Source organism: Poecile atricapillus, chromosome 1, assembly GCF_030490865.1.
Source record: "Poecile atricapillus isolate bPoeAtr1 chromosome 1, bPoeAtr1.hap1, whole genome shotgun sequence".
Lineage (NCBI taxonomy): Eukaryota > Metazoa > Chordata > Aves > Passeriformes > Paridae > Poecile > Poecile atricapillus.
Genome location: NC_081249.1, coordinates 88500858 through 88525733, shown reverse-complemented (window position 1 = coordinate 88525733; position 24876 = coordinate 88500858). Strand labels below are relative to the sequence as shown.

The window sequence follows — 24876 nt, the reverse complement described above, 5'->3', positions numbered from 1 at the left end:
AGTAAACACTGGACAGGTTAGGCAAAGCCACCAAACTCCTGACAGCTCTGAAAGCAGGAAATGGGGTGTTGTCGCATGATCTGGAAAGCTTTTGGAGAATAACAAAAACATCTTCCCTAGAGATCATCAGCACAAACCAACACAAATTCCCATGATCATCTTCCTGCCTCCTTACAGCCCTGTTTGCCATGACCACAGGATGCCTTGTACATGTGATGGATCAGAGAATGCTCCACAGTTACTCCTGCCTTTCCATGCAAGGCTCCTTATGAGGCATACATGGAGCTCCAATTACTGCTCCCTCCATGTATACGTTTGTGTGGTCCCTGCAAGGAAAGCTTCAAGTTTCACATCACAAATGGGAACTGAGGTAGAGATTGGAATAAACTTGCTGGGGCCAAAATGGCCCAGGCCAGAAACATCCCAGGGAACAAACAACACCACCCTGGTTCCAGTACTAACAAAAAGGATCAAAATGTACAGTGCCTTACCTTCCTCTGTGTCAGCAGATGCAGTAAGGAGTGGAGGGTGGGGAACAAAAAAAAAAAAAAAAAAAGCAAATTTATTAGATTTAACAAAAATTTCCACAGGAGAGGCTTCTCCCTACAGAGAGGGGAGAAGCTTCCCAGGTAGGGTGCAGACAAACCTAGGCACCCAGCCCCTTTACCTGGTGAAACCCTCATCCTGCAGGTTCAGTACCAAGTTATCGGCTGTGAGATACACACGGTTTTGTGAGGCAGCAATCTGAAAAAGAAATGCATTACAGACATGGCATCAAGGACTAAAAATGCACGTGGAACAACAGCACTAGGAATCTATCTCCCCCTTCAGATACAGCGCTCTTCCTTCACTGAAGACCTCAGTTAAATAAATGCAATTCTCCAAAACAACTCTCTCACTTCCCATCCCAGAGCCATCAGACTTTCTAAAAGAAGTGCTCATTCTGTGTCTCTGTCACAAAGACCTTTGATCCCAAATTTAACTGTCCCCCTTTCTCAGCTGCAGGTAACCAGAAGCTTTCGGTATCTGCAGCTGAGGGTGGGTGATGGAATCTGATGTGGATCTGGTCTTGTCATATGAAGGGCACGAACTCTGAGCCTCCCATCTAATTGCAGATCCTTGCTAAACTCTTAAGCTCTACTTGAGCAGAGAAGGGCTGGGCAGGAACAAAGATCAGGACAGGGCAGATCACATTCGCCTTAAATTCATCATGTGGCCACTGGGCTGGGGGACAGCACAAGGACTGCAAAAAGACAAAGGGAATTCTGTGCCCCAATGCTCACCGTTTTTGAGATGTTTTGAGCAGCTCGGATCTTACGTAGCTTGATGTAGCCTGGATTCCTGCTGAGAGCTTCCCCAAGGTACAAGGGAACAAAAGTTAAGGAAAATCCCGCAAACAGAAGCCGCTTACCCTCAAGGAATTCTTCCTAAGCCATATTAAAGAACATCTTAGTGAGTAAAAAGCAATCTCTATCCCAGTAACATGGGCCTTTGGGTAGGCATACTTTCACCTGCCCAAATGAGGAACATTCTGGATTACGGTCACACACAGCCAATAAAAGTTAAACTTTACAACAAGGAGCACAGGCCCACGGCCTTCTCTGCTCTGACCTGTAACCTCAGACGAACCTCTCTCCAGCCAACTGGAGAAGAGGAGGGGGAAAAGAACAGTGACCTACTTGAAGCTATCATCCGATCACAGTCTCCTAAGCATGAGCCCAGTGTGACAGATTCTCAGGACTGTCAAGCTCACAAGCCACATCCCACAAAATCTCCCAAAGCAGGATATCATCTTGGCAGCTGTCGCTTCCCCCTCAGCCTGAACTATCTTCTGCTTCTGCTCCTGCTTGGCCTTCTCCACCAGGAACTGGGCACGCTGTGCCTCCTGCTGGGCTGCAAGGAGAAAGGACACAGGCATTGGAATCATGTTGTGTCTTCCATCATAACTTGAGAACTGAGGCCTAGGGGCTCTGCTTCCCAAAGAACCGGTAACATTCTGGGCCAAGTACAAAATGTATCTGAGAGCACTTCACTTTTTCTTGAGTAAAACCCACAGCACCCAGACCCTCCACACATAACCCCCATAGTGAGTGACAAAGTCCCATTCTGAAGATGAACCTTAGTTTTGGGAACTCAGTCCCTCTGATGGTCTATCCCATTAGCTATGGGTTTCTGGTAACACTTGTAAAATAAATCTGTTCAGCTCTGTTACTAAGGAGGCTTAGAGATTTGTAACCCTGTACCTGTACTGATACAGTGACACAGCAATGACACACTAGCCCAAATTCTACCTCCTTGCTTAATAATTCAGTGGAAAGGCAATCCATCCTTTTCAGGCACCAGTGGAACTCACCCACTTGCTTAGCCTCCACAGCGGCTGTATATTCACGACTAAAACTGAGCTCTGTGATAGCCACATCATCCAGGATGAGGCTGAAATCCTTGGCTCTTTCTGTCAGTTCTCTCCTAATGAGCAGAGACACCTGAAACACAAACACAGCAACAAGAGTAGTACCGAGCACAGGCTGTTCCTCACTTCCTGCACGCTCCAGAAGAGAAGCACAACTGCTCTTCACAGTGCTGGGAGAGACATCCCCAACCCAAGCTCCAAACCATGGCCATCAATACCATCTCTGAGTAACATATCCACAGCCACAAAAAGCATTCTCAAAACTATATTACAGCTCATTTGCAGCTACTACTTCACTGCTCTATGCAAGTAACACTGTGAAAGTAAAAAAACCTTGAAAGAATCTTTTGCTTTCACATCCTGCCACATCCAGTTCCATAGTTCCCACAGTTCTGGCAATAAGCATTTCCTTCTCCATCTCGGATTTGCCACTGTTAGGAGGCTGTGCTTTCATAACTGTATTCCAACACAGAAAAAGAAATGACCACATAATTTTTTTAACCTGTATCACATCTCTTAATTAACAAGCTCCTTGTCTAGTGTAACTGCTCCACTTCTTTTGGCTGCTTTGGAGTGGGTGTTGCTGCTCGATACTTTGACTTATTCTACATTTACTTGCCAGCACCTTTTTCAGGCAGCCTGACAAGTCCTAAATATCGACTTAAACAGAATGTATTGCTACAGTATCACATGCTCCGCCAGTCCAGCATTTGCTTTTACTTTTACTGCAGCTGTTTCTAAGCAGGACTCTAAACAGTGACAGAAATCTTTCCTGTGTGAACTGTGAGTGCACAACTACATAAAGCCACTTAGTTTTTTTCTGACTTTCAATCCCTTCAATTCCACATTGCTTTGTAATAACAAGCACTGGATGGATACATGACAAGAAGACACATGCAATTCAATTTGTTCAAAAGTTTCAGAGATCAAAGAATGACTGTTATCTGAGATCACAGATGCATAAAAGCCTTTGCTTCTAATACAGCCAAAACTCTCTCTCGTTTGCTGTCCCATCCTCTCCACGCCTTCTCTTTCTACATGAAGACTAACAAACCCCTCCAGTGCACTCCATGTGGATGAGCACAAAACCTTGAAACCCCTGACCAGAGGGATACAGATCATTCCTCATAACAAAACCTGGATACTCAATTCTACTCTTTGGCTCTTTTGACATGGATCAGAGATATGGTCTCTGATAGCTGAGAGATGCTTTGTACTTAATCCAACAACTTTCCTCTTGAGCACCCTCCTAGTCCTGCAGGATCTCCTCTAAAACCTTTTAAAGACCAGCACCTCCTCTCTGCACCAGCTGCTGCAGGTGATGAGAACTCTCAGAACCCCTGGCAATCAAGCCATTACAATACAAACTTTCACAAATAGGCATTTTTAAGCTAAATATTTCTAATATTTTGCAGCACTCCCCCAGAGGACACTCTAAGCTTTTTCTAATCAGTGCCTGCAGGGAGGCTGCCGAGACAACGGAGCCAAGCTCTTCTCAGTGATGTCCAACAACAGGACATGAGGCAATGGGCAGAAACTGGAATACAGGAAGTTCCACCTCAGCATGAGGAATAACTTTCTTACTGTGCAGGTGACAAGAGCACTGTAACAGATTGCCCAGAGACACTGTCCCTCGCTAGAGACATTCCAGAACCATCTGGATGCAATCCTGTGCCACATGCTCTGGGATGACCTTGCTCGAGCAGGGAGGCTGGACCAGATGACCCACTGTGGTCCCTTCCAACCTGGCCCATTCTGTGATGGTAAACAGAAGTTACTTGCTACCTTTCTGTAGCATCCACTACTGACAGGTTAATGCTTTGTTAGCTGCTCATTCCCATTGCTTTTCAGATTTTTCAAAACTGTTTAATTTGCTCCAAGAATTGTTCTGAGATCCATATTTTTAAAGCCACTGATGCCTGTTGGACCATGAAGAAAAGCAGCTCTCCCTCCCCCAGTGCTACATTTTGGTGAGTTTTGTACTCTGTGTACTACCAACAGAGCCAGCTTCCTCCTCAGAAGCTGCCAATACAGCATTTGTACCTGTACCAGAATCAAACCCTGGATGGTACACGCTTTCCATGTGGATGCACTATCCACAGCTGGATACAGTTATCCATCCTGTATCTGCCCCGAGGCTCCCCCCACCCTCCGCTCTGCAGCTCCTCTGTGAGCTGACCCCGGGCAGGCGTGGCAGGGCTCACCTGGGCTCTCTGCGTGATGAGCTGCGAGGCGTTGAACTTGGCCACCACGCTCTTGAGCACCTCGTTGACGATGGAGGGCAGGACGCGCTCCTCGTAGTCCAGCCCCAGGCGCTGGTACATGCTGGGCAGCTCGGCCGCGTTGGGCCGTGTCAGCACACGCAGGGAGATGTTCACCATCTGCAGGTCTGCGGGGACAGACAGGGGTCAGGGGCCTGCGGGGAGCATGGAGAGCCCCTGCCCAGTCCCTCTGCATCAGGAACTGCAGGGATGGGACACGGAGCAAGCGGCACCATTCGGGACAGGGACGTTTGGGTTGGAAGTTAGGAAGAAATCCTTTGCGGTCCGGGTGGTGAGGCACCGGCTCAGGTTGCCCAGGGAAGCTGTGGATACCCCAGGCCTGGCGGTGTTCAAGACCACGTCGGATGGGGCTTTGAGCAACCTGGTCTGGTGAAAGGTGTCACTATCCGCGGCAGGAAACTGCGATTGAACGACCTTTAAGGTCTATTCCAACCCCTTAACATTCCATAATGGTCTGAGAAGCGCCAGAACTACGGCCGAATTCCTGTCCCGTGCCTCCCACCTCGTGGCCCCTTTCGCTCACCTTTGGAACCAGTGGGGGAGGAGATTTTCCGCGGCCGCGCTCGGATGTCGTAAATGATGGGATACTGGAACCAGGGGATCCTGCGGGGGGCAGAGGCGCGTTAGGGGCGAGGGCCCCGCCGGGCCGGGGGGGCGGGCGGGGGCCGGGCCCTACCTGAAGTGCAGCCCCTCGGCCAGGATGGTGTCCTGCTGCACGCCGCCAATGCGGTTGAAGAAGATGGCGCGCTGGCCGCCCTCCACTGCGGGGAGAGAGCGGGGGCTTGGTCAGCGCGGGCGGCGGGCGCGAGGGCTCCGAGGGGTTGGGGGGGGCTCCACTCACCAATGAAGACGGACTCCCGCACACCATAGGCCAGGGCACCGGCGCCCAGCAGCAGCTTAAGCGCGGTGCCGACACCGCGGGGCCCGCTCGGCAGCCGCCCCGCCAGGTCCTTCAGGTTCTGCGCCATGGCCGCCCCGCCGCCGCCCCCGCCGGGAAGGACACCGGAAGGAGCGACCGCCGTGAAGCTCCGGAGGGAAACTACGGCGCCGGGAGCGCCCCCGCTGCCCCTTCCCGCCCCCAGCGCTCGCCTTCCGGCGCGGCGGCCGCGGCGCTCCGGAAGCGGGTCCGGCCGGAGCCAGATAGGGGGCGCGCCCCGGCGCCATCTTGGGTGGCCGCGGCGGGAAGGGCGGGGCCGGGGCGGGGCCGGAGGGGCCGCGTGACAAAATGGCGGCGCCCAGGCGGCCACGTGGGGACGCGCAGGAGGAGGAGGATGAAGGGCGCTCGCTGGCGGCCAAGCGCTCCCGCGGGCAGCGGCGGCTCCTGGTCGTGCTGGAGGGGGCGAGTCTGGAGACCGTGAAGGTGCGGGCGGCGGGAGGTCAGGGTGGGTCCGGCCCTGCCGCGGATGCTGTCCCTCCCCGCTCACCTGTCCGTGCTTTGGCCGTAGGTGGGGAAGACATTCGAGCTGCTCAACTGCGATAAGCACAAGGCGCTGCTGCTGCGGAACGGCCGGGACCCCGGGGAGGTGCGGCCTGACATCACCCACCAGGTACCCGCTGTGGCGGCCTGGGCTGCTCGGAGTGGCCCGGCAGTGCGGCTCGGGGCGGTCGTTCCTCGGGTCTGGGGGTCCGCTTAGTGCCCCTGAAGGCTGGGAACGAGTTGGGCCTCCCCTGCTATGCTGGTGCGTTTTAGATAGAGTCGCTATTTGGGTCTGGATTTAATTTCTTAGCATCACACCATTACATTCTGTAATCAGGTTAGCTTTCGGCCTCAGCATCGGTCCTTTGTGCAGCTGTGGGGGCTAATCCTATTTTTTCCCTAGAAGTCTCTCGTGCCTTTCTATTTTCATTACCGTGTGCTTTTTGCTTTCAGAGTCTCCTGATGCTCATGGACAGCCCCCTGAATCGGGCTGGGCTCCTGCAGGTTTATATCCATACCAAGAAGAACGTTCTCATTGAAGTCAATCCCCAAACCAGAATACCAAGAACCTTTGATCGATTCTGTGGTCTTATGGGTAAGTGACTCCAACTCTACACCAGCTATAGAATAGTACAGGAAGGTGGACAGGATGGGAGGAACTCTGGGAAAAGTAAAAATCTGGCACTGAGTTTATAATGTGAAAGTGAAAAAAGAGCAGAGAAGTGAAAGCATCTTTTTGGGATGTTCCAAGATGCATACCCAGGCAGCTGTGTGTTCCTTAGCACAGTGGGGAGTGCCTGGAGGAGGTTGTGCTGTCAGCAAAATAGCTTTTTTCAGACTGTGATGGGATCTCTGAAGGTGGACTTCTTGTGTACCTCAGCTCAGGCAAAGCAAGGGATTCCTCCAGCAAATTACCACACATCTTAAGTAATTTGTTTGTTTGTTTGTTTTCCCTTTGCCAGTTCAGCTGCTGCATAAGCTCAGTGTTAGAGCAGCTGATGGGCCTCAGAAACTGCTGAAGGTAAATATTCTGTAACTCTTCACAGCTACTGTTACAATGTTCTAACAGCAGTGTAGGAGGTGTTTTTTTGGTTGGGGGTCCTGGTTGTGGCTGTGGTTGCTGTTCTATTCTGTCACATCATTGTGGGGGGTGCCCTGGTTTCAGGGGGGCTCTCCCACATGCTACCTGCCTAGGAGCTGTTGCTGCAGGAAGGAAACCCCCAACACACCTGTCTCTGGAGCTGAGGGATCTGCTTCCTCATGTCAGCCTGACTGCCATGCCTGGGCATTGACACTTTCTGGGTACAGCTTTTAAAATGGCAGAGAGAGGTGGAAATGAAGATATAATTAACTGGAACGACTTCTGCAGTTACAGAGGGGAAGAGTGGATAAACCACAGGGACAAAGGGTTTATCAGGATATTGGATTCCTTCGATGAAGAGCTACCCTTGTTGCTGGAAATGCCAGAAAAGCAGCATCCTGAGGAAGGTGATGATGATGTCATCTTGGTAGAGAACATTTGGCCCTAGTCAGTGCATCTGCCCCAGGAAATGGGTCAGTAGGCAGGGAGGGACAAGGAACAGCCTTTTCCACACAGGGTTGTCATGAAACTGGCTCAAGGAACATGCCAGAACAAGGAGCTTCTGGGCCAGAGCAGGGCCTCACTGTGCCGCTCCTCAGGCAGCTGCAAGACTCCCAGAAGCAAAGAACCAATTATGACTTAAATGTGTTTTGTAACTTTCTTCTGGAAAACCCAGATTCCCCAAAGAAGGAGAGTGGTTTTAAATCCCAGCAGCAGCCTGCTTGCCAGCCAAGATGAGACAAAGTTGCCTAAAGGGGACTACAGGTCCTCCTTGCTCTCCTTCTGCACCTGTTTCAAGAGCATCTTCCAGAAAAACAGAGAGACTGGCAACATCTGGGCACATGTGCTGGGGTTTGTTCCACCCCTCTGCTTGGGGATCCTGACCATGCTGCCCATTGTATAGCTCATGGCTTCTCTGCAGGAGAAGGTGGTGTTTGGGATGTTCTTCCTGGCAGCAGTGTTGTGCCTCAGCTTCTCCTGGCTATTCCATATTGCCTACTGTCACTTGGAGATCTTGTGGACTTTTTCGATTTTGGAATGTTCAGGAATTGCACTGCTGGTCATAAGGAGCTCTGCTACTCGTTCTACTGCTCCCCACAGCCAAGACTCATCCACCTCTACATCACCTGTATCCTGGGCATATCTGCCATCACTGAGCCTCAACCCACCTGGCATTGTTTTTGCTCAGGGACCTGGGTGTGCTTGGTGGGTAATCGGGGGACAGGGAAACAGGGTGTGTACCTCAAGGGGATTTGATTTGTGGGCAAGGACAGTTTTTGATGTTGAATTTTGTATGTAATGTTGGTTGTGGAATGACACCACCGCTGTATTTTGTAAATCCAGTGAGGATGGACTGCTCCAGATGCAGCAGTCATGAGCTCCTGATGCAGCCTGCAAACAGCTGATGAATTTTTTGTTTGTTTGCTGCTTTTAGCAAACAATGGATCTAGTTGTGTGTCAGGGTCTGTTACCTCTACACCCCTGTTAACTTTCTGCTTTCTGTAGGTGATTAAAAATCCAGTCAGTGACCACCTGCCCGTGGGCTGTATGAAGATTGGTACCTCTTTCGCAGTGTCGCAGGTGTCGGATCTGCGTGAGCTGGTTCCCGCAGCAGAGCCAGTTGTCATTGTGGTGGGAGCTTTTGCCCACGGGTCGGTAAGTGTGTGTATCCCTTCTCTGGGGTTGTAAAAAGGTTTCAGTCTTGTTCCGAGTATGGAGGTTTGATCTGCCCTTTTTTTTCTGGCTTGGTTTCTCCTCCACCCAGCCCCCCATTTTTCTCTGTATGCTTGTCAAATAAAAGGCCCAAAACTGCAACACTTGGGACTGTTCTCCCTCCCAAGGCAGGGCATTAACAAAGGCTAGTAGTTCCCTGCTGAGGAAATATTGTGCCTCTGCAGTTGTTAGGGTTGAAAGGGATCTCTGGAGATCATCCAGTCCAACTCCCTGCCAAGGCAGGGGAGCAGGTGACACAGGAACATATCTAGGAATCTAGGATTCTGAATGTCTCCAGAGAGGGAGACTCCACAGCCTCTCTGGACAGCCTGTTCCAGTGCTCTGCCATCCTCATCATAAAGAAGTTCTTCCACCTCAGGAACTTCTTGTGTTTTAGTTTATGGCCACTGCTCCTTGCCCTGTGGCTGGGCACCAGAGGAAAGAGCCTGACACCATCCTCTTGTCACCCATCCTTGAGATACTTACGTGCATTAATGAGATCCCCTCTCAGCCTTCTCTTCCCTAGACAAAACAGGCCCTGCAGTCTCTCCTCATAAGAGATGGTTCCTTGTCCTAATAATCTTTCTAGCCTCTGCTGGAGCCTCTCCAGTGGCTCCTTGTCTTTTTGGTACTAACAGAGATGGGGCTCAATGAAAACTTTTTGCAACTTTTTTTTTTTTTTTTCCATTTCCCCCTCTTCTTCCAGGTCAATGTTGACTATACAGAAAAGATGGTCTCCATCAGCAACTATCCCCTTTCTGCTGCCCTGACATGTGCTAAAATTACTACTGCCTTTGAGGAAGTGTGGGGAGTAGTCTGAGCTCCTGATGCTACTGGTGTCATGATGGACTTGTATACAGTGACTTCACATTCTGGAAAGGCTCTTTAACTTGGGTGTGGACCTGGTACAACTTTGGGCTCCTGGAAAACACTTCAACTTTGTCCTTTTGGCTTCTGAAGCAGTGAGACTTTAAACGGACTGCCCCACTGACCCTTTTTCTTCCTATTAAAGGTACCTTTTTTAATTAAAAAGTGCTTGTGAATTTTACTTTCTCACTTTTCATATGTGGGCAGGTTGGATCCCTTTATAGCAGGGACTTGGCCCAAATTTGTCACAGAACTGGAATTCTTAGCTGTGCCCTGCTCACCCTGGTGTCACTTGGTCCTGTAGAATCGCCTTACTTGGTGGCATCTGCCAGTTCACACTCCCACACCAAGGCACCCAAGAGGAAAGGAGCTGAAGCCGATGTTAAAAAGACTAGGAGCAATTTTTATCTTAGATGACAAACGTAGAAAAGTCAGAAGGTGGCTCCAATCCAACGCAGCACCTGCCGTGAGTGTGGTACAATCATCTGGTATCAGCGGAGAGACGAGTGCCGGCCGAGGGGCGGCAGAGATAAGGCAACAGACAGAAGGTGGAGGGTCTCAAGGAGGCTCGCTCAGATCCCCTCTTTTGGGGTCTCTGACCCTGTGCTTTCTCCTTCCCCCTCCTTGCGTTGAAAAATAGTCATACTTCAACACAGCAAACTTGGCAGGTGATGCTTTGCTTCCGGAGTGTAAAATCAACTCCTACGAATGCACAGGTGGTACAATCTGAAAAACAGAGGAGCCCTATATTTGCTTCGGTTGATTTGATATTTGCCTTTCACCTTGGGCTGCAGCATTGCTTCCCCACTTTACCTCCTGGTCTCTACCTCATACAGCCTTACCTTTTGGCTGTTACTCTGCTCTTTTTAGCTTTTCTTTTCGTGGCACAATTAATCTCCGAATGTAAGGCAACACCAGCAGTAAGGTGAAGAATAACACGTGGCCAAAGAAATAAATAGACCTGTACACCTGTAAAGAGAAAGGCATGGTTGGGGATCAGCTTTAAGCCAACACAGGCGAGGGGAATGAGGGAACAGGGTTGACCATGTCGGGTTGTCTGTGGCTACTAAATACCTTCATCCATTTGTCCCAGGTGAAAAGGCAAAATGGCACCAGTGAGTAACCCATAAACATCCAGTGGTTAGTCTGCTGCAGCACGTAGAAGATGGGCCGCAAGGCAGTGATGGAGGCCAATGTGCTCAGGAGAGGACTGTCTCGAACAAGGTTCATGACCTAATTTAAAGAAAAAAACCCAGAATTCTCAACAGTTGAATGTCCTGTGGCTATATATGCAGGCTCTGGGGCCAAAGTTCTCCAGCTTTGTAAAACGTGTTTTAGTGAGCTAGTCTAAAAAAGTAGCTCAATACCCTGTCCTGACCAAAGTTTTAATTAAGAAAATGCATTTTAATAAGGAATACTGTTCTCTCAGTACTAGGAGATTAACAGAGGCATTCAGCTCATGTGTTTGTCCTCCAATCTTTCCAGCTGCCAAGCACCTCAGCCACCCTCTGCTCATGTGCCAAGTTTTCCACTTTTCTCTCTGTCAGCTTCTGCAGTATATTTATGGTTTGCCCACACAGAAGGCAGCAACCTACTGAACTCTTGAGAACAAAACTCTGCCATGCTTGAAAACCAATTCCAAAGTGAGGGGCTGTTTTTCATATTTAATGCAAGTAAAGCCTTCAGCGTGGCACTTTGCAGACAGAGGGAGAGAGGCTAACACAGGCACCCCTGTTCTGGTAAGGCAGACAAAGCGCACCTGTCTTTCCACGATGACTATAAGTAATTCCATCTGAAAGCACACCAGGTAGCCGGAGTGCAGCCCGTGCCAAATGGCCAGGAAGAACAGGGCCAGTGCCTGCGACAGCAGTTTGTTGCCCAGGAACTTCAAGCGCTTGAAGATGTAGCTAGAGCAGAAAAGAAACAAAGTGTTTCCAGGTTATTATCTGCCCTCCCCTGGCTGTGTCAGTGCCCAGGGAACCCTATGCCTCTGCATGCCCAGTGGCGGCAGGACAGCATGACCAGGGCAAAACCTACACCAAAAGTCTTAAAGAAACCCCAGCTTTAAGGGGGAGAAGGAGGTCATTACATACAATTTAGCTGTGTGTCCCAGCAAGTGCTGAACCAAAACCCATCTGAGTTTGGCATGGGGAGCACCAAGAGCCATGATGCAGGCAGCAGCTGTCAGAGCAGCTCTGCGGCTGGCTGAGCAGGCAGGCAGCCCCAAGGGCTCACCGTAGTCCCATTCTAGTCTTTGCTGCCATCAGCTGCTTGCCTTTATTAATGAACTGCCCTGCCAGGTGGATTAACAGATCTCTCTAACCCAGTAACCCAATAACCTGTTTCTAAGGGCACAGCAGCAAAACATGGAAAGAGGTGCACAAACTGAAAACTGGCAGATTCTTTTTCTAATGCTCCCACTTAGTCTAAGGTCTTGGATCTGCTGACAAAACAGAACTGACACATTACAGAAGGAAGATTTTTGTCCTGCTCACCGGGCCACCCAAGCATTGGTGTTGATGTTGAAAGAAGCAATGGTCCCTGTGAACAAAGGTGTTGTCTCATACAGCCAGACCTTCATGTTGGCACAGGCATTCCACAAAGGCTTTCCATTCTGGTCTTTCCCATTGTACCCCAGACCAACAAGGATGCAGACACCTTCCTATCAAAAAATGCACAAGAAAGAAGAGATGAAAATACTGCCTTTCTTTGCTGGAGAAGCAGAGCTCAGGAAGCGCTGACTCTCACTGTGTTGCGAGCATCACTAGAGACAAAACAAATGGGTTAAAAACTGCCTTTTAGTTAGCTAGCCTTTGCTAACTTAAAGCAAGCTAAACTGACCTGCACTGATCTCCAGATATTTGGATTTCTTCCATTTAGTGCTAAGTCCAAGAGGCTTGGACCTTTATTCATTTGTCTTTTTCTTCTGGTAGGACATCTAGACTCACCGTAACAAGCCAGCAAGTTACGTATTTGTAGAGTATCATTTTGCCCCAGATCAATATGTAACCACAACGGAACCAGAAAGGCTTCTCCTGCAGAGATAAGAGTGAAACAGAGTAAAAATAAAACCTGGAGTTGAGTGGCCATAATGATACAAGGTAAATGGGATCTCATCACTGTCTTTTGTTTTAATCTGATGGATGTGTTAAGACATATGGAGTGGGCTGCCAGGTTTACGCAAACTTACACATTGTTCTCCTTCCTTTGGTAATATTTGGCTGTACTGAAATAGATAGAGTTTGGGAAGACTCTGGGATTAGCATAATCAAAATGCTTGCTGATAATCTGCCTGTAGGAATTATTTGTTAAGAGTTTTCCAAGCACCTCAGAGATTATGGTAAGCCTTACAAGTTACTCTAGTGAAATTCTTTGCACATAATGGTTAAATGGAAAGTCATTAAAAGGTCATAAAATATGTATGTTAGGTTTCCAAAACCAACAGTAGCATTAAAGATCAATTATCTATTTGTAAAAGTTTTCATTTGTTTCAGTTCTGCTTAACACATTCCTGTTCTGCATCAGATGGAATCCACAGGACAGGCTGTAAAGCCAAATCAGCTGTGGAAAATCTTATCACTAGTTGCTGACTTATTTTTAAATTGAGGCAAAAATAAAAAAAAAAGAAATAAAAAACCTAATTCCCCTCTTGTAGATCCAGTGCCCACCAGAGATGTGGAATTCTTCCAAACCCCGCAAGGCCAAGTGAATACATACCATATAGTCATCTGAGGTGAGGTATTCATCAGAGATGTACAGGCTTGACAAGGTGTAGGTTACTAGAAACAAGAGACCCAGGCTCAGGCGCTTGAGAGCAGGCACGAAACTGAGAAAGAAAAATATGAAGGTCAATGAAATGCCTTGGGAAGAGACCATCACATTCATAGTTTTAAAAACAGAGGTGGAGAGGAGGAAGAGGTAAGGGTGACAGTGATGGGGAGTCACTACATTCCACTGCAGCAGCTGCCTCCATTCGGAAGGCTGGGATGCAAACATCACCAGGCTGGAACCGAGTCTGTACTAAATATGTCAAATGGTTGTCAGTGTTCATGCCCTGGAACAATGCTGGGACATTAAGCAGAGTTATGAGCAATTTTTGAAAGACTGCCTTGTCTCACAAATCACTTCTGGTCACAATACTTCTGTGTCCAGGTAAGAAGGCAGTCTGCTGCAGGGAATGTGGAGGATTCAGCATTCTAGGATCGTAGGAAGGGGAGAAGCCAAGCAGCTTTGTATTACCTATTGGGTCTCTGGCCTGGAACGTCAGTCATCTCACCCCTTGCCAGTTTCTGATAGTCTGTCATGGAGAACTGAGGCCCAACCATGAAGGCACCATAGAAATAGGAGAATCCTGAGACCTCCAGCAAGGTAGGAACCCCCCGAACAGCAAATCGCCTCTGCTCAGGGGTCAGGAACTCCTGCACCAAAGGGAGTGGCATTAACATCATCCCAGGGGTTTCATACTAGCTCTGGATGTTATGTCCTTACCCTGCCTCCTTACTGGCTTCAGTTCTTGCTCCCCATGGACGAGGAACTTTACACTTTGTATTTCATGTCCATTCCTCTCCCCAGCCCTCTCTATCCCCACCCCATCCAAACAGCAACAAGATCCGGTGGTTGAGACCAGTTGCACAGATCTCTATTCCCAAATAAGCTCCAAACATGGAAGGGATCTACTGACATGCATTCCTGACAGCAGAGTAGGCACAGTAGGAGCACTGTATCAGACCCATTCCAGTCCCTGACTGCAATTTCATGTACTCTCCCAAGACCTTATTGTGCTACAATTCCTACTTCTTGATGAGAAAATTGTCTTTACTTGAAGCTTCAGCTCAGGAAGTTTCAGTTTGACCTCATTTTCCTGCAGTCAGCAGTGACTCCATGGATGCTACGTACTTGGTCAGGCCTCAAACAGGAGATGGGGAATGCAGGTACTTGAAGCAGGATTGAGGGACTGTAGCACGTGTAGTGCCCTCTCCCATGGGCTGTGCAACTTTTCTGTTTCATCTGAGCTAAAAACAGGGTCCTAACCAATGGTAAAAGGCAGCCATTGACAGGGACACGGTAAGACTAATCAAAGGAAAGGAAGATGGGAACTGAGATCCAATACTGAGATCCAGTCTGAGATACAATTGTGATACATTCTGCAAGTTAAAGGTACACTACCCACAAGACACAGAGCATCAGGGATTGGGAATCTAAAGCAAAAGATTTGGGGGAAGGAGATGGTGGGGAATTTGGAAGGGTCAGAGTACTATTCTGACATAACTGAAACAACTTCTGGCCATCTCTAATCACTACTGTCTCTGTTCCAAATTATTCTGTTGCACTCTAGAATTCAGTGCCTTCAAACACTCACAGAGGCTCCCCTCTCAGCTGTGGCTTTTACCTAACAATGCAGCTTGCTAATTCACATCCTTTGAACTTGATTTCCTGATCTCTAGCTCACTGGGATGGCATGGAATGACAGAGAAATGGTTTCTGACTCACCGGATCTTTTCCTCCATCATAGTAATCGATGGCCAGACCTAGAGGTGAGAAACAGTGACTTGAAGCCCTGGGATGGACACAGCTTGCAGAGTGCAAGGTAGAGAAGAGAGATGTCACTCACCAATCAACTTCAGTGTCAAGACACAATGTGGCATTGTCCACTTGATGTCATAATGCTCTGTGGCTGTGAAGTAATATCCAGCCATAAGGTATGTCTGAAAGAAACCATTGTTTGGGTTATTCAAACTAATTCCTCCAGTTGGTTTTGATCTGCCTCCACTTTTCCACCCACAGTTGCTACTGGAGTGCAAAACTGAACAGAGGCTTCCCTTCTACAAACCCAGGGAATAAGAAAGAGGGTTTACCATCTGAAAGAGGAATGTGGTGATGATGGCAGTGACTGTGCGACCCATTAGTCTCAGTATGAGGAACTGGACTAGGACACATATCAGGGAATGAAGAAACTGCATCCCTGTGGGCAGGAAAAAGAAAGAGATAAGAAAAAGAAATTACATTTATAGGTCCTCCCAAATCGCAGCATGCCCTGGGCCAGGCAGCTCTCTCTTCCCAAACATATCTTACCAAAATTGAAGTAAGCAATTGAGAGTCCCGTGAACACATTGTAGAGATGAATGAGGTAGGCATCCTTCTGGAAGAGGAAATAGCGCTGGAACAAGGCAAAAGGATATCCTGAGAGGGAGGAAAAAAAAAAAAAAAAAAGAAGAGCTGTAAATAAGTTTAGACAAGTATTTGTCATGAACCAAACTATAGCCTTCTTGAACATATCATTAGGAATATGTACTTTGCATGATACATTATCAACACAGGGCATGGTGTTAATTCCTGATGCTGCATTTGCATCTTGGGAGACAGACTCCAGATGAATTACTCTGTACAGAAGAAAGTACTTTAACAGGAACATAATTATAGCAAAACTGACATTGAAGCGCAAAAAATAACAGGATTACGGTTTCTGGCCTCATTCAATTTACGAGATGGATAATGCTGAAATACATGAATCACACTTCAGCCTCTGATTCATTTCCAAATTCTGTGACAAATACAATGAACATGGCAAGAAGCCAGATCAAAACAAAAAAAAAAAAGGGGGGGAAGGGAAAAACCTTATGGTGAATACCATTACAATGTCCAAAAAACCTCAGTCCCACTCCCACCCCAATGAGTTCCTTCAGCTTTAATTTCAGAGCTCCTCAGGTGACCTCCAGTAAGATACTCTTGCTTTTCTAACTCTGCAACTTCGGATTTGCATCTGATTTGTGAACTACTGAGTACACAAAGCTGTAACTAAAATCCACTGGTACTATGCATGTGGTATTTTTGAAAAAAAAAAAAAAATCAGTCAGAAGCATTTCATATAGAGCAGCTAAGAAAAGTGGAAGGGTTTTTTTCCTTGCATTTTCTGCGAGGTAATTCCTAGTCTGCGTTAGGAATGCCTCCAGATTATTCATCTGTGGCTCAAGTGAGAAGCAAACATTTGTGAAGCACTCTGGTAGTACAGAGAAAAGCGTCACACAGAACACCAGGATTCAATTAAATTCTGTTGTCTAGGTGAGTTTCACAAAGCATACCACAAACATTGCCACTAGTAGACAGTAAATATAATATGTCTCAATACACAGTGGCACAGGAAGCATTGCAATTAGTGTTTCTAAAGGCATGTGCACAAGGTACTAAACTGGGATACCAGAAACCACTTCAATTCTGGCATTTTGTAACTTTATCGCTCTACTTTGCAAGCCTGTGTGTTCTCTTACCCTGCTCACAAAAAGGGGAAATTCATCACATCACACAGTACTGGCATCCACACCACTTATCACCCTAGCTGAAATCAGGAGCAGTGGATGGAGCTCTGCTACCTGCACTAATGGAGTTGTAGCAGGAGGTGGTCATGTTTTATATGGAGCAGTAATAAAAGGTGATGAAATGCACATTCTGACGAGAAGTGTATGATGGATGGAAGGCTTCCAATAAGCAAGACCAAGTCTAGTCACTACTGTGGGAGGAAATGAGAAATCCTGTCACGTTATTTAAATACACATCTGGCAGTCTGTCAGTGCTGACAGGCTGGAGACATTTTAAGGCCCTCTCCGTCCCCGCAAATCCCTTGGGAGGGAACCCTGCAGTTGGGGACTTTAGGGCTCTTTTCTAGACCCTTTTGGGCTCATGTTCTACTGTGTCCAGATGTGTACCTGCTGCCTCCTGTAACCCAGCTGCTGCTCCCTATTTCCTCAGCCTCCCACCACCCCTCTTTAGGTTCTCCCTGCCTCCTTGTTGCTGTTCCTTGCTCCTTTTGTGTCCCACGCCACAGGCTGCTTTCTGGCCAGCCCCACATACCACTGCTCTCTGCTCCCAGAGCCTGGCAACCTCCCTCCTGCACATCCAGCCTGCTCTCCCTTCCAAAACAGTGGCTCCAAACTCCCCTACAAAATGCCTTACCCAAGCCATCCCTCTCCCTTCCCGCTCTTCCATGCTTTTCACACAGCCCGCTTCTGCCCCATTCTCCCCCCACTGCTGCCCTGAACACCAGCCGAGGGGAAAAGAGGGAATTGGCAGAGAGTGCATCACATGGGCTCTCTGGGGATACAGGAGTAACTCAAAGAATTAGAGCAATTCACATGATTTAAAAAAAAAAAAAAAAAAAAGTATTTTTTACTGGTCTTTTACTCAGAAACATACAAATGGGGATTCTTTGTTCATGAGCCAATCTTTCTGCTGAACTTTAATAAACACAGGAAGAATTGGCTTTGAGAAATGGAAAGTGGTAAAAAATATGAAGTTTTACTATCAGATTACATCAAAAGTTAAAAAGCTGAGATTTACTGGAGAAAAATGTTTCCCCCTTCTGAGCAAAAGGAGAAAAATCAGATCAGAAATACAGGCAAAGCACAATTTATTGCTGTTCATCAATATGCATGGTTTTAAACCTTCATTTTAAAAGGTCTCCCACTCTCCTAAAAATCACTAATATTTTGCAAAACAGTCAATTTCTACCACATTTTTTCCCTCCAGCAATTTCTATAGACATAATTAAGTATGACTGAATACTGTAACTAGTGCTCCTACACTTTCAGAGACCTGTCTCACTTGTCAGCCGTGTTCCTTTTTAGCTCTACGCAGGAGATCATGTCATGGTTTGGGTAATGCTGCTCTGAAGGAAGACTTATGAACCCTTGCAAATAGAGAGTTACTAATAATACACACTGTATCTAAGTCTTTATAAACTTAAAGCTACTAAGTGGCTGCTGTTCCAGTTCAAAGGTCACAACATCAGCCTAAATTCTCCTGATATCCAGAGTGTTAGTACACACTTGTTAGTACTCTGGACTGCAATTTACCTACAACTTTGCTGCATGAGATAATTTTCCCAGTTTTAAAACAGGGTCTGTGGCATGCTGCAGATACAAACTTTGACCCCCAAACAGCAGCAGATACAGGGTAGCAATGGTCATTCTGAACTGGCCTGTGCCCTTTTGAACACTCATAAACTATTAAATAACAATTTCTGCTGCTAACATCAGTGCTCCTGCCCCACTACCATGTCCCTGAAGCAGCCTGAATTAGCACAGCAGCTTTTGGAGTTATGGTTGCCTTCTGGCAAGCTGGATGTCACCTTTGGATATGCCAGCAGCAGGATGCTGCACTGCTTTGCTTCTGCCATTCAGAGCAACAGGACAAGAGTTCCTGCTCCTTGCTGCCAGGAGGCTCTGCCCAGCAGCTCCCACTCTGCCAAACTCCTCTTTCACAGCTCCCTAAACAGAGTGGACCGAGGCGGGAAAGCGGCTGGAAGACTCCTGCAGAAAACAGCAGGGAACCTCTGATCCAAATTCATCCTTCCCTATGCACCATGGAGCTGAAAAACAGCCTGCAAACAGAGCTGGGTTTTGCCTCTAGATACACTTTCTATGGAATGGGATTAGCAATTGGGATTATTTTTATTTTTTCACTTCACAGGAACAAGAGGATGATCTTTGGTTAAGAGAACCATGGAGGTGGAAGGAAAAGACAAGCTCAGCTTCTTGGCCACAGCCATTTGGGAGAGTAATGGGCCAGTGCCCAAAGCATGGGTTGTTCACAGATACAAGAATCTAACTGAGCAAAAGGAGTCAAATCATCAAGAAGGTGGATTAGGCAGGAGAAAAATTAATCTAATCCCAATTAAAAATAATGCTGTCAAGTTTGCCATCTTCTGGACTGGGTGATTAAGATGCCTCTCTTTTTCAAGAGATAAAGCTGCAAATAAGAGCAGCAGAAACATTCTTTTCATCTCTGCTCCCTTTATTTCCCCTTTTATATGCACTAGCTTTGTCTCATCTTCAAGCCAGTACCTCTATTTTTCCTCTTCTCCCTCTTGCAGACCATTTAACTCCTCCTTTGTTAACATCTATCAGGGCAATTGTCTCCATTTTTTTTTATAAGAATGGTAAAACTAAAAGGAATGGGACAATGGGGGAAAAAAAAGTGTTAAAATATCAGCCTTACCTCAGATTTTGACTTCAAAGTTATTCCCTCCTGTTTCTATCACTGCAAAAGTGCCACACCTTATTAAACACTGTGTGCATAAACATGAGTATTTTAATTCAGCTCAGGAGTTTACCTTGAAAGTCCACTTATGGTGCTTTAGTTTGCGTAACAGAGCTGTCTCAAAGCCTGTGAGCATGGCTCTCTTCACACGAAACTGAACTGAAAACACACTCCAATAAATGTGTGCTCAGTGTGTATGACCTGACTGAGGAAAATCCAAAGCAAATGCTCAAAACAAGTCTGCTCTATACGTCTTCTCCTACTGCACCATTTTTCTTGCTAATGTAGACACAAGCACTGTGCAGCATTACTCAGCTCCCTCTGTTTTTTTATTACTTAAGATGTATTTGAAGTCAGGAGTTTAAACAATGAGTTTGCAGCACATGAGTGTTCTATGAAAGGGCTGGTTTTATGACAGGACAGTGCTGCCTCTTAAAACTTTTCCCAGAATCAGTTGTTCATCAGTTGTAGCTTGGCTGACCAGCTGGAAACTTGACTGGGATAAGCCAGCAGCTTTGGGTGACCACAAGAAGGACCTCACTGAGCCTAAAAATCTTCAGAATGCAGGGAGCATGAAGCAGAGCATGTAAAAAAATTGCTGAGAGATAGAAGAGGAGGAGATAAGACAAGTTGTGAGTGAAGCAGTAGGTTTCTGGCACCCATTGAGTAAGAATGTGTTACTTTCTGCAGGACCCTATATCTGTGGATGAAGGAACACTTTCCCAATGCTTTTCCTGGCAGCTCTGGGCAAACCAGCAGGGTCATTTCTGGCTCAGGGCTGTAAACAGCATGTTGGCCCTTCTCCATATTATGCAGGTAGCTTGCAAGGCACTGTGTAATATCACGGTCAGATAAATAGCTTTAACTCTTTGGGATTGTACAGCCATGCAAGAAACACGAGCAACATAAAGTATGAAATAGACAGTGCCATAAGGCCTCCTGTATCCTGGCTTATGCTTCAAGTGGTGACAGCAGGAAAGAAATCTGTCCCCTCTCATGTGAGGACAGGAGCAGCAGCACAGAAACCCTGTTATCTTCTTCACACCACCAGAGCAGCTCCAGTGGGAACACTGGGCCCTGGACCCACTGAAGAGTGCAAGCTAGAGTTCATCTCTCAAAGACATTCTCATGTGATTGATAAACATTAGTGTACTGACATATCACAGTTTTTATTGTGGCAGGGTCCAGAACTGTGCTTCAGGTATTCCCGCTCTTGGTACTGCTGCCAAATTGCAGATTAATTTCTTCAAATGTTGCCTATGCAAATTTTTACGTGGGGGAAGTCTGAAGCAAGTTTTTCATCTTTTACAATCCAGGTAAGGGACTTCAATTCTAGCTGTATTCTCTGCTTCAAAATTGCAGCATGTGTAAACCAGTCTCTTGATTTAAATACAAAGCTGTGACTAAAATCCCCATAATTTGCTCAGCAATGTGCCGTTACTTGTTCAATTAAATGATGTGGTGCTCTTTAGGACTACTCTAGTTTTAGTTCTTGAATGTTCTTCCTTCTTTCTCCTTCTTGTTCTCTCCGGTATTTAATTTTTTTTTCAGTCATGTCACAATGCCAACAGTTTTAAATGACCTCTTTTGGTTATTTCAGATCATTACTAAACAAACACTTATTCTGAATCAAGAGAGTAAATTCAGACTATTTTCTCAACAAGAATTCAGCTTTCTTCAGAAATTAATGTAAGAAGTTGGAAAGTCCTTTGTGATTCTTCCTCTTTTTCAGAAGACTATTTTTACCGGTTTGTGGTGATCTTCTGAAAGTGAAACCCTAGAAACTGTTGTCACAGTAAAACTGCACAGTGTAGATGGGAAACTGCATGACAGAGGAAGAAATAAGCAACAACATTTTAGTCCATCTTTGGAACCATGCTTCACCCTCATGGCCTTGTTCTGAAATAACTCAGCAGTATTAGCTGCAGCCAACAAAAACAGTTTTCTTCCTGAATCTATGTAAACACCTGAAATGGAGGAAGTGAAGGAAAAGCCATACTTAATGTCCTAATGCCACTTCCACCTTTTAGAAATGCCTTTCACTTATACCCCATGCCATCCTATGAAGTGGTCATCAGCACTAGCTGCATTACCAATGAGATTAAAAGGAATGCAAACTAAACTGCAATTAAACGAACATTTCTTTGTGCAGGGCTAAGGAACTCCTCTCACTCTCCTCTCATATTGCTCTGGAGTGTTTGGCCCTTCCTTTTAAAGTAATGGTATAGGTATAATGCTTTACCACCCCATGCTTACCCATCCATTAAGCAGGAGAGCTGGAGTCAGCCCCCTTTGCCTGAGTGGCTCAATCTATATGACCTGCAAGAGTGCCAAACTGCAGGCAAGGCTGTTTTGCATGCCCTGAAGCCTTTTGTCTGAAGTTACGCCTTCCACTGCATCTAATTAAAAGATACTGAGCTAGGGAGAAAGGGAAAAGTGCAGCTCCAGCCTCCTGGTTTGGTTTATCCATTTAAGGCATGCAGGGGAGAGATGTAAGTGGTTTTCTGGACCCTGATCCCCACAATTCTAATACAGATTATAAAGATCCACTGAGACCACGCAAAACAGATAGTGGTGTGCCTTGGGAAGGGACACTGTGGCATCTCAGTGGCTTACTGTCAACACTGCGCATGGAACATTTGTAACAGCACACAGGAGTCCCACGCTTCCTTAATCTACTGACTGCAGCAGGCAGCTCTTATCATCATTAGGACAATAAGTATCTGCTGTTCATTTCAAAGTAGTGGTGCAGGAAACACCCTCCCAGTGTCATGTCCCGACTTACTGCTAGCAAGAAGCAACTCGGAGGGTATGATCAAGGTGCATCCTGCAGAGCCATCTCTCTGCTGTGTCTGCCTCCACACACGCTTTCTAGGACCTTTTCTGCATCAGCGCTTGTTAGACTGGTCCCTTGGTTGATGCAGGTGACTAACTGCAGAGTGAACTATCTGCTTTTTCTGGTTTAGGTTTCTGCCAAGCAAGTAGACTCAATCAGATCACAATTAAAGGACCAGAGAAAGACGCAGGAGAAAGGCAAGCGCGACTTTTCGTGTTCAGTGGTGGGGAGCTGCTAGACTAATTAATGCTGACTTCTGTGCATTGTCCTGTGTGTTTCCTATTACTTCATCCTTTTCTTTATAGAAGTTTGGTTTAACAAACTTCAATGCTGAGCTCAAAACGATAATCAGTTCAGTCTCCTGCATCTACCCTTCACGGGTAGAATGTTTTTCTCAGTTTGATCTCACACATCATAAACTAAATCAGGCAGAAATAAGTCTGGTGCAGACCACAGTTATGAAGAGATACAGTTTTTCTTGCTTGCATTTCCTTTAAAAATATTATACTTGTAGTTAGCCAAAGCAATTTTATTTTGACAGATGACATGGTAGTGGCTGTATCACTTCAAATATAATTTCAGGTTCAGAGGGAAGCTTGTATTTCCTTTCTGCTAGGTGACTACACCACCAAATGCTTTCACAACCCAAAGTTTCCCTGAGCATCTGCAGAGATTTACACAGATAGCATGTATACATACACTTGAATTAATGTTTTAGGAGCTACAACCTCCCCCTCAATCGCCAGCCCACATCACAACTCCAGCCCTGCCTTAACCATTTCGCATGGAACTCAAGTATCTCATGTTTACATAAGCACAGGCACCGTGTGTTTTGCAACACGCTTCGCGCTGCAGGTGGAGCGCAGGACATCACCCCAGTTCTCCTGCCACTGAGCTGGAAGGATTTGCTCACCCTAGCTCCTAATGCCCCTGATGACACGCCACTCCTCCACAGTGCCACCGCCGCCGCCGCAGACACGGCTGATGTCCCCGGGCAGTGACGCCCGTGCACTCGGACGGGGCAGCACCTGAGGGGCTGAGGAGCTTCCCGAGCGGAGCCCGCTCCGGACACACGCTCGCGGGGCACTGGCTGCACACGCATCACCGGGCACTCACGGGACCACCGCAAACAAAGTTCCTGGGCCCGGGACACGGACCCAAATCGGGGTCTTTCGCAGGCACTTCGCGCTCCTCCTCGCCCCGCTTCCACAGGCGGCCTGCCAGGACCGCACCCCGACCTCCCGCGGGGAAAGAGAGCGTGCTCCCCCTCTGCACCGGGAGGGCGGAGGGCCGGCCCGGGGCAGCTGCCGCGGGGCACTTCGCGGGCTGCCCGGGCGGGACGGGCGGCTCCGGTGGCGGCGGGATCTCGCCCGCCGGCTCGGCGCGCACACGTGGCCTGGCGCGGCGGCGCTGGCACAGGTGAGGCTCCGCGCGGGCGAGGCGATGCCCGGCCCCGGCCCCCCGCTCGGAGCGGCACGGCGGCGGCGGGGTCGCCCGTTCCCGCGGCGGGCGCGGAGCCCCGCCCGGGGTGCCAGCCCCGTCGCCCCCCGCGCTGCCTTACCCATGAGGATGGACAGGATGAGGCGCAGCGCCTGCTCCGACGAGCCCAGGGCCTCGGCCAGCCGCGCCAGGCTCCAGCCGGACCCCGCCACCGCCATCTTCCCCGCCGGCCGCCCCGCCGGCCGGTCGCGCCCCGAACCCGGCAGCGGCACCAGCCACCGCGGCCCCCGCACCGCGCGCGGCCCCCTGCGCGCCCATTGGCTGCGGCGCGGCCGGCCCCGCCCCGCCGCGCCTGCGATTGGGCAGCGGTGGCAGCGGGGCAGGGCCCTGCGCGCACTAAGGCAAAGGTTACCCGCGAGTGGGCGGAGACGCGGGCTGGCCCCGCCGGCCAGTGATTGGGGGAACCGCGGCCGGGGGCGGGCCCGGGGGCTCGGCTGGGCGGGGCCGGGAGGGCGGGGCGGGGCGCGGCTCCCGATTGGCTGCGGCGGGACAGGAGAGCGGCGGGGCGGGCCGGGGGTTATTCGCGGACACGGGGCGCGCGCGGGGAGGGCGGGAGCGCGGGCGGCGCCTGGGCCGCGCTCTGGGGCCCCAGCCAAGGTCTGGGTCTAGGTGTAAACCTGCGTCTAGCTCTGGGTCTAGCTCTGGGTCTAGCTCTGCTTCCCGGCTCTGTTGCTGGGTCCCGGACACTGGCTGTGGCTTTGCCCTTGACCTCAGCCGTGGCCGTGGCCACAGCCCTGT

The 24876-nt window shown here is 48.3% G+C and overlaps 3 protein-coding genes across 3 annotated transcripts; 1 reads left to right on the top strand and 2 right to left on the bottom strand.

Moving 5' to 3' along the window:
* Window positions 1–639: 639 nt before the first annotated feature.
* On the bottom strand, window positions 640–5747 carry PHB2 (prohibitin 2). The gene is made up of 8 exons (XM_058843819.1): window positions 5534–5747; window positions 5369–5453; window positions 5216–5295; window positions 4615–4799; window positions 2354–2483; window positions 1790–1893; window positions 1284–1361; window positions 640–744 (listed from the first exon to the last, which is right to left on the bottom strand). Exons 1-8 carry the CDS (start codon window positions 5658–5660, stop codon window positions 664–666), a joined length of 870 nt encoding a protein of 289 aa, XP_058699802.1. The 5' UTR covers window positions 5661–5747; the 3' UTR covers window positions 640–663.
* A 122-nt stretch (window positions 5748–5869) lies between these two features.
* Window positions 5870–9926, top strand: EMG1 (EMG1 N1-specific pseudouridine methyltransferase). Its single transcript, XM_058843832.1, has 6 exons — window positions 5870–6052; window positions 6138–6239; window positions 6563–6704; window positions 7072–7130; window positions 8697–8846; window positions 9610–9926. Exons 1-6 carry the CDS (start codon window positions 5918–5920, stop codon window positions 9721–9723), a joined length of 702 nt encoding a protein of 233 aa, XP_058699815.1. The 5' UTR covers window positions 5870–5917; the 3' UTR covers window positions 9724–9926.
* A 226-nt stretch (window positions 9927–10152) lies between these two features.
* Window positions 10153–24396, bottom strand: LPCAT3 (lysophosphatidylcholine acyltransferase 3). The gene is given in 14 exon segments (XM_058843783.1): window positions 10153–10496; window positions 10613–10739; window positions 10845–11003; window positions 11530–11677; window positions 12266–12432; window positions 12719–12805; window positions 13488–13596; window positions 14010–14188; window positions 15261–15298; window positions 15382–15475; window positions 15626–15732; window positions 15843–15950; window positions 24200–24353; window positions 24355–24396. Coding segments are annotated over 13 exon segments (1509 nt in total). The 3' UTR covers window positions 10153–10496; window positions 10613–10622.
* Between the last annotated feature and the right edge of the window lie 480 nt (window positions 24397–24876).